The sequence below is a fragment of the Girardinichthys multiradiatus genome, chromosome 11, assembly GCF_021462225.1.
Source record: "Girardinichthys multiradiatus isolate DD_20200921_A chromosome 11, DD_fGirMul_XY1, whole genome shotgun sequence".
Taxonomy (NCBI): domain Eukaryota; kingdom Metazoa; phylum Chordata; class Actinopteri; order Cyprinodontiformes; family Goodeidae; genus Girardinichthys; species Girardinichthys multiradiatus.
The window spans coordinates 18,917,701-18,927,054 of NC_061804.1; the positions used below are offsets into that span (position 1 = coordinate 18,917,701).

The 9,354-nt window shown below is 38.0% G+C and overlaps 1 protein-coding gene across 2 annotated transcripts; it reads right to left on the reverse strand.

Moving 5' to 3' along the window:
• Positions 1 to 2,794: 2,794 nt before the first annotated feature.
• LOC124876704 (transcription factor SOX-30-like) lies at positions 2,795 to 8,256 on the reverse strand. Of its 2 annotated transcripts, XR_007040354.1 has the most exons (6): positions 7,989 to 8,256; positions 7,689 to 7,818; positions 3,593 to 3,829; positions 3,398 to 3,434; positions 3,173 to 3,275; positions 2,795 to 3,047 (listed from the first exon to the last, which is right to left on the reverse strand). XR_007040354.1 is itself a non-coding variant. In XM_047379677.1 (5 exons), exons 2-5 carry the CDS (start codon positions 7,810 to 7,812, stop codon positions 2,927 to 2,929), a joined length of 744 nt encoding a protein of 247 aa, XP_047235633.1. In that variant the 5' UTR covers positions 7,813 to 7,818; positions 7,989 to 8,251; the 3' UTR covers positions 2,795 to 2,926. The 2 variants fall into 2 exon arrangements, 1 of the variants encoding a protein (XP_047235633.1); XM_047379677.1 differs by having other exon boundaries at positions 3,173 to 3,434; positions 7,989 to 8,251.
• Positions 8,257 to 9,354: the final 1,098 nt, after the last annotated feature.

Here is a 9,354-nt window from a genome sequence, read left to right on the forward strand (position 1 = left end):
CCAAATCCAAAACACTTTGAACAAAAATTGGTGACTCATTGTACGAAATGCTTTATAAAAATAAATAAAAAGAATAAAACTATAATCTACAATATATTCATTGTAATCAATCATATTTAACACTGACTGTATATTGTTACTGATATTTCTTCCTGGTATAAATCCAGACTGTTCTTCATCAATAAAATCCTCCAAATCTAATTAAATTCTTTTAGCAAAGATTAGTGGAAATACGTTTGCATCATTTTTTAACAAGCTCACTGGCCTCCAGTTCTGTATACTTAATTTATCTTTATTTAGTTTGGGAATCAGTTTAATAATACCCTGTCAAGGAGTGGTAATTCCTCTTTGGTTATACAGTAGTTTCTTCAAACATGGCAACTAAAAATGGAGCTAAATTATTACCAAAGGTTTTGTAAAACTCTCTAATTATTTCATCATTTCCTGGTGACTATTATTGCATCTCCTTTACATTCTGGCTGTGGTGAGTTTAGCTATTGCTGTTGGATAGAAATTTTTGTTGAATCTGCTTGTCCCTCCTTTAATTGATCTGTAGCGTCTGCCTGTTGGTAACAGATCAAACAGGGTGTGACCCAGGTGAGAAGTGTCTTTTATGATGTTATGGGCTTTTTGGAGACAGCAGTAACTGAAGTTCTTTAAGTAAGGGGAGAGGATAGACAGCAATCTTTTGGGCCGCCTTAATGACCCTCTGGAATGTCAGTCTTCTTTTTCCCATAGCCCAATGTTATCCCCTTGGTCTTGGAGATGTCGAGCAGCAAGTTGTTCTCTGTGCACCACACTGTCAGCTGCTCCACCTTGTTTCTGTAGTTGGACTCCTCCCCCCAAAAATGAGCCCCATCACTGTAGTGTCATCTGCCATCTTGACAACCGTGTTGTTGTGGTGAACTGGGCTACAGTTGTAGGTGTAGATGCTGTAGAGCAGGTGGCTCAACACACAACCCTGTGGAGAGCCGGTACTGAGGGCCAAAGATGTATGTTGACCTAGTCTGACCTTCTGGCTGCGACCCGACAGGAAGCTGTGGATCCATATGCAGGTGAAGTGTGGCAGTCCATTGTCCCTCAGTTTGTTCACCAGAGGATAGAGTGATGTCTTTAACATTTTCAGAAACTTGATAGTTATTTAAAGTTTACAGGGAGATATTAATTAAACATTTATTTTTTATAAATTAAAAATGTATTTGGTGCATTTTGTTTTACCTTGTTAACCACCTCCTTCTAGACCTCACAAATGCACATTTGGTTCTTCGTATATTTGGTCTCAATTGTAATGAAGTCCATTCTTTCATTTCATCTTCTGGAAAACCACATTTTTCTGACATTTTTCATATTTTTTGCAATTATTTGGGATTTCTTTTCCCTATCAGGTTTGGAATTTCTCTTCAACAGAAGTTATTGCTAATTTTTTAAAGTCACACTTCATTAATTCCCAATTAATCCCATAACTTCTAAGTAAATTTGCCTGTTTCTGATATATTGAAATAATTTTTAGATTGTTTTGTAATATTGCTTTATTTGGCTTCCAGCAACCACAATTCAACTTCTGATCATGTTCACCCTAATTGAAAGAGCCTGGTGATCTGTAAAAACAGAAGGCTCTTTTGACACCAAATCCACATTATTTTCTGTCTGAGGAGATTAACCAAACTGCTGAAATCTGTCTTTATTACTCCGGGAATAAAATTTAAGTGTTGACTGTGATGTGGACCTCTTACTGTCATAATTTGTATTGAGGTAGGACCCAAATGCACAGCGTAGTAGAGTAGATGAAAAAAGGTCTAATAATAAACAGATTTACAAGATCACCAGGCACAGAAACACAGGCAGATGTGAGTCATGGGCAGAAGGATAACAGGAGCGTGGAATCAATGGACATGGAGCCAGGCAGCAAACAGGGTAGTTAGCAGGAGGAACCAGTGGGGAACAATGACAATCAGGGAGTATGAATGCTGAGGAAGAGTGGAGAATGGACCAATGAACCAAGGTAGCTAATCACAAGGAAATGAGGAGCAGCGGGTGGAAACGGGACTGAGGGCAACTGAGGAAGAGTGACTAATTAACATATCTGAGTAGAGAGTGCAGGGAGGTAATAGAAAACATCGAAGTCAACAGAAACAAGTAAACAATGAGACTACAACATGAACAGGGAGAAAACAGAAAAAACTAACTAAAATATCTAACATAGTAATCCAAGAAGAAATACACACCTAAACACCAAAATGACTCTAATAAACCTGAACGAATTGCAAGAAAGCAAATGAAGAACATGGCGGTGCAGAGAATGTAAACACTACTCAAACCTCAAACACAGGCAGATTATGACAAATAGTGTGTTGTACACTGTATTGTAAACAATAATGGAAAAGTTAGGACACATTAATAGTTAGCACAGTTCATTTATAATTAGTAGTGGAACATCTGTTGGATGGCATGTTTAAAGTTTTAGTATTAGTCTTGCTGAAACTATTTAATTGTGCAGGAATTCAAAACTCTTTTTTTAAAGCTCAAAACTGATGGAACATTGAGCAAAAACTACACAGAAAATGCTTCAATTAGGATTTGAATGTATTTATTTTCTAATAGAGAGAAATAGAAATTATAAGACACAGACAAAATAAGCCAAGTTTCCATCCATCCATCCATCCATCCATCCATCATCCATCCATCCATCATCCATCCATCCGTTTTATACAGGTTCTTTATTTAACACCTAGCCACAGTTGAATTATCTGCCATTTGTGCATATATAGTAAGGAATTTGGATATGAAAACTGTGTAATAGAGAACATTTTATTTAATTAGTGGTGCCAGTGTGTCTCTGCCCGCATCATCAATATGCTGGCTTGTAAACGCCAGACATTGTTCAAAGACAACACTGAAATTATGTTAGAGCCACCATCACTTCTTACTAAAAACCAGCTGGATAATGATTCTGCTGCACAAAGCCCATCACAGGGAGACAGGCTATGAGCTCCACCTGACTGTGATCATTGTTTGCCGTCTCCATCCTGCTCCCGACAAATAGGGGGCTGTAAATGCATTTGAAAAATAAATTTAACTGTCTGTGATTGTTTGGTTAACAAGTATCTAAATAAATGAAAAACAAAATGTGTAAAAATATCAAAATCTGGCTGTCAGAAACATTATACCTAACCTTAAACTCTGGCTCTGGCCCGTGGGGTAGAGGGCTTCCGGATGATAGGGGTTAAAAGGTGAACAGGGATCCCAGCAGCATAAATAAGGCACAAAAGATGAACCTAAGGGAACAGGGTCCAGGAAGTATGGGTCATATGAAGGCATTGTTTGTGAGACCATAAAGGGAATATTTGAGCTCTGCTGTTGTCCTGATGTTGGGCCATATTTCTCCTCTAAGGCTTGCCTTCTGTATTTTGTCCTCCTGGGGTGATATTCGTAATCTGGCATGACAGTAAGAGCCAAAGTGAGTAACAATCAACAGTTACATCATCTAATTTCTTCCACACAATACCTGGCTAGAAGATGCAGTCACTTTGCATCAAATATTTAACATCAGCTATTCAAATCCACTGTTAGACAGACATGCAATGGTTTATACCAGGGAACTGCTGCCTGTGCATCTTCTTCAGCTTCTCAGCTACTTCATAGTAGGGCCTCTTCTGCTCCTCATTGAGCTTAAACCACTCATTGCCAAGTTGAACACTGATGTAATTGCTGGTACTTCCTGGGAAGGATTTTTGCACGACCTCTCTGTGGATGCGAGCCCACACTAAAAAGGCATTCATTGGCCGTTTGACCCGTCCGTTCTCTTGGACAAACCGGATAGGCTTGAAATCTGAGGAAGACATTTGGGGTATTTTCATTCAATCATAGTAATACAGTTGTTTCCACTCGTAAGTGCTTATACACACAATCCTAACAGTTGCTAATTATACAGCCACTAATTTTATAATTTCACTATAAGACACAAAAATAGCAGGTTTTTGCATTAAGACCTACATAAATAATTTGGAACATTTATCTCATTTGTTGTGGAATGTCACATTTGTTATTTAATTAAAAAACAAACAAATCTGTTAAGAAGAAAATGTAAAAGCTTGGTTGCATCAATGCGCACACCCCTAAACTAATTATTTGTTGAACCACCTGAATCAGACCAAGCTTTCAGTTTATTTAATTTCCCTTCGGGATTAATAAAGTATTTTTGAATTGAATTGAACTGAATTTTCTAAGGTCCATACCTGCCATCAGATAGAGAATCTTAATCAAAGATCAGCTGTCCTAGAAGTATTTCCTTGAACATTTTCTCACTTGCATCCTTTGGCAAAAGCTATAGTTAGCACAGAGGTTAAAAATAGCTCATTGTACCAAGGTATCATCCAGTTGATAATCTATGGAAGGAACTAAGGATCAGGGTGGACAGAAATGACCCCAGAACCTTCAAAATCTGAAGACTGCTTGTGTGGAAGAATAGGTCAAATTTACACCTGATCAATTTATGTGACTAGTTTCTCCACACAAACGTAAAGTTTTCAGTACCAAAAAAAGGCTTTTCCATCATATTTAATAAGGGATTTAACACACTTCTGTAAGTTTGTTCAATACTTACTCCCTGTGTCGTTCCAATTTTTACCATTAAATTGAAATGGAAAGACTTCCTTTTTTCCAAAGAAAACATCTAGGTCTGGCTAAAGTCTCCCATACTGTCTGATGAAACCACACTTTAACTTTTGACCACAATCCCAAAAGGTATATTTGGTGCAAAAATAGCACAGCATATTACAAAAAGAGCACCATACCCACAGTAAAACATGGTGGTGGTAGCATCATGTTAGTTTTGACCCAAAACCCCATATGTCTGCTAGGAAGCTAAAGATAAAGAGGGATTTGGTTTTTCAGCATCACTGCAACACAAAATTACTACACCAGTAGAAAAGAACATTTTTGGAGAGGCTTATCGATAGATCAGAACTAAATCTGACCAAAAATCTGTGGGGTTTCTTGTAGATGGCTGTGGAAAACAAATGTCCTCAAAATCTAAGAGGTCTGAAGAACCTTTGGAAGGTAGAGTGGTGAAAATACCACAAAAGTAAAGAAATGACATGCGAGCAGTCTTGTTCTGAAGAAGAGTAAATGCTGAAATTGAGTCAGAGGGTGCTTCAGCAAAGTTTTAGTTAAAGGGTGTACAACCAGGTTGTAGTTTTTTATTTTCTACATTTGTCTCTCAAATGATTTGTTTGTTCATCAGTTGATTTGTACATGATTTGCTTCACAAAAACATGGTATTTTAAACAGAGGAAGGCACACTTCTTATATCCACTGAATTGAATTGCGCCGCTGGCAGCAGGTTGGAGTAGCTCTGTTACTTTCATTCTGATTAATTCTTTTTAAGAACTGAAATTTTTCTTGTGGTGGATAAAATAGATTTATTTGGATGATTATCCAATCTGATGCTGTGCAGCTGGAAGGATTTTTTTACTTTTGGACATTTGTTATGATGCATCACCATGGAAAGGTTTTTTTTTTTTTTCTACAACCGGGAGCATTTAATTAATATCTCAAAAGCTCAAATAATACTTCAACTACAACCCCAAATCCCTGATTAATTAAAAAGGAGGTGCCATGGATGCAGAGCAGGAGCAAAGAGAAGAGCGAGAAGGAGGAAGTTCAAACCATCTATTCCATCAATTCTGATGGGCAACGTGAAATCGTTGGGAAACAAGATGGATGAACTCCAAGCCCTACAAAGGACCCAGCCAGAGTATCAGGAATACAGTATTATGGGTTTCACTGAGACATGGCTGCAGGATCATATCCCTGACTCCAGCGTCTCTTTGCCAGGTTTTCTGACCATACAAGCAGACAGAGATTTAAAGAGGAGTGGCAAACGCAAAGGAGGTGGACTGGCAGTACTTGTGAACAATAAATAGTGTAATCTAGGACATGTTACTATGAAGTGTCATCTCTGCAGTCCAGATATTGAACTGTTAGCAGTAAGTTTTCATCCATATCATTTACCCAGAGTTCACCAGTGTTATGTTGACAACAGTACACGTTCCACCTTTAGCTGTTGCCGACACTGCATGTGATGCCATCAGTTCAGTTGTTGCTAAGCAATAGACACAACACCCCAATCCGTTTGTGGCAATATTTGGTGATTTTAACCATGCTTCACTCTCTGCTACACTTCCAACATTTCAACAGTTTGTCAGCTGCTCTACCAGAGAAAACAAAACGTAGGATTTGTTTTATGCAAATGTCAAGGACTCATACATCTCTAAAGCAAGACCTCAACTAGGCAAATCAGAAAGCAGTCTTGTTTTTCTCTGCTCAAAATTTTCAATTCAATTCAATTCAAAAATACTTTATTAATCCCAAAGGGAAATTAAATGTTGTTATAGCTCATATTATGAAGGTTTCCTCAAAGAGCCGTATATATAATATATATAATATATGGCCCTTGTTCAGAGACAACCTGTCATAAAGAGAACTGTGAGAAAATGGTCACAGGAAGCTGAAGAAGCCGTGTGAGGTTGCTTTGAGGCTACAGACTGGGAGGCACTGTGTCAGCCACACAAAGTAAATTCAAGTCATGATAAGAGACAGCAAGGAGGTGTACAAGAAGAAGCTGGAGAGCAAGCTCCTTCTTGTTCACCTAGACAACAGACTGGAGTGGAGATGAACTGTGAAGCCGTCTACAAGAAGGAACAGAGTAGACTGTACCTCTTGTGGAAGCTTAGGTCCTTTGGTGTTTGCAGCAAGATGTTGCATATCTTTTATAAGTCTGTTGTGGAGAGTTTGATCTCTTCTGCCATCATCTGCTGGGGTAGCAGCATCAGAGCCAGGGACTTAAAAAAGTTCAACAAGCTAATAAAGATGGCTGGCTGTGTTCTGGGGACTCCTCTGGAACCTCTGGAGATCATTGTGCAAAGAAGGATTCTTCATAAAATGAAGAATATTACGAAGAACCCCAAGCATCCTCTTCATGAGACTGTCCTACAACAACAGAGTGTCTTCAGTCAGAGGCTTCTTCAGATCTATTGTAAGACAGACTGCTACAGAAAATCCTTCCTGCCCACAGCATCTACAACAGCTCTTTGAGGAAACTTGCATAATATGATCCACAACAAAATTTAATTTCCCTTTGGAATTAATAAAGTATTTTTGAATTGAATTTTAAGTAGGTTACTGTAATGACTACTGTGATAACCTTTCCCTATTCTGCAAGTTGATGGTTTTTCTTCACTGCTTTGCAAGACCGATTCAGACAAAAGGAGCCCGGACCATACAATTTGGGGAACATTCTATTAGATGTAACCTGTAATTAATTAAATATTAATATCAATAACCACTAAAAATATGACTGTGTAATGAATCTATATAATAACATTGAATCTTATTGCTAAAAAAGCAATATTTCAATGACATTCTGATTTATTAAGATAAACAGGTAATTTTGCAGTTCAGTAATTTTTTTTTAAATGGGACAATACATGTTAATTAACATCAGTATGTAAATAAGTGAAATTATAACCAAGTGGCTGACTTCCATCTCTAGTCCCTCTGGCAGGTTCATGTCAAAGTCATAAAAAAACAATAACAAAATCCAGTGGATTTTTGGGTTGTATTCACTTGTGTCAAGTTATTTTCTCCTTCCTTTACTTATTATTATTATTATTTCCAGTGTAAGGTACCTTTCTCTGACGGTGGAATGGTTAAACTGGTGTTTAGAACATCTCGTCCTGGTCTGTCTGAAGTTTCAGAAGGACACACTGGAGGTGAGGTCAGTAGTTCTCCAGTTTGACCCGTTTGCAGCATACTGAACTGAAAAGAACCTTTTTATGTTAACACTTTCCATTAGTGTCAGTATGGCCATAACTTGTGGTAGCAGGTCCAGCTTCTGGTGTCAATAGTGTATAGAAGCAACAGCGCCCTCTAGAGTCAGAATATTCGACGGCATCTGGATGCAGATAGTTTTTTTTTTTGTTACTCACCTAGACTATTATCCGTTAAAAAGTCTTATTTGGAGGAAGAAACTTCATTAATTAAAGCCACGTAGCTGCGTTGTTTTCCCTGGTTTCGGTTCTGTCAAGCGAATGTTCTGTTCTCCGCTTGTCTATCGGTACTTCCTGACCCGGGTCCCTGTTTAGTACAGTGTTTCCGTTTTTTCAATCTTTAATAGATTTTCGTCGTTAAGTTTAGAGGTCCCTTTCATCTGTGATGACATTAACCCACTCCTTCAGTTAACGTTTGTGAATTAGTTTTTCTTTAAACTGTTACCGTATTTAAACAAAAAGATTTATTTCAAAAGTTAGTTGCCATGACAACCGAGTTATTAGACCACTTAGTGTAACTTTAGCTAAAATATACGGTAAATGTTTTATGACAAAAGACATCTACTAAAATTGGACAAATACATAGAAAAAAATTACAAAGCTTATCATGAAATTAACATCCTACACAATTAATTAACCAAATCTACTTAGATTTAACCCCGTAAATAACAAGTAATTTATTTGTTCTTTTGTATATATTAAAAATACATGGAACAATGGGGAGCAGCATCTGTTATGATTCTTGATGCAAAAGTAGCTCAACTAATCAGCGAGTCCTTGGTTAACTTGGTTTTTATTGTGGAAAGACGGATTCTTCATAAAATGAAGAACATTATGGAGAACCCTGAGCATCCTCTTCATGACACTGTCCTACAACAACAGAGTGTCTTCAGTCAGAGGCTTCTTCAGATCTGCTGTAAGACGGAGCGCTACAGGAGATCCTTCCTGCCCACAGCCATCAGCATCTACAACGGCTCTTTGAGGAAACCTTCATAATATGAGCTATAACAACATTTAATTTCCCTTTGGGATTAATAAAGTATTTTTGAATTGAATTGAATTAACATTGTCTGTCCACCTGCCTGCATTCAGTCTCCATGGTAACCAACTGTTGCACTTGCCAGTAGGTTGTCCCCATCTTCAGTAATGTTGCAGGTTTTTACACCACAGTAACCATTTCACAGTAGACCCATTGCTTTGCTTTATTAAAGGATGTTGGGTAGCTTAGGACCTTCATTGTTTGCAGCAAGATGCTGCATATCTTCTATAAGTCTGTTGTGAGAGTGTGATCTCTTCTGCCATCATCTGCTGGGGAAGCAGCATCAGAGCCAGGGACTTAAAAAAGCTCAACAAGCTAATAAAGAAGGCTGGCTCTGTTCTGGGGACTCCTCTATCCAAAGAAACTTTTTCAAAAGGTTCTAGTCTTTGTCTGTGTTCTCTCTGGCAAACTTTAGTCCTTCATGTGTTTAAAGAGCAACGATTTTCTTCCTGCACACCTCCCATGGAAGTTAAAGCAATCTCTTTG

Coding starts and splice junctions, on each gene's coding strand:
- LOC124876704 (XM_047379677.1), bottom strand. CDS start 7,812: ATGCTGCAAACGGGTCAAACTGGAGAACTACTGACCTCACCTCCAGTG. Junction 3,830..7,688: donor CATTCCACCGTCAGAGAAAG/GTACCTTACACT, acceptor TGTCTTCCTCAG/ATTTCAAGCCTATCCGGTTT. Junction 3,048..3,172: donor GGCCAGAGCCAGAGTTTAAG/GTTAGGTATAAT, acceptor ATGCATTTACAG/CCCCCTATTTGTCGGGAGCA.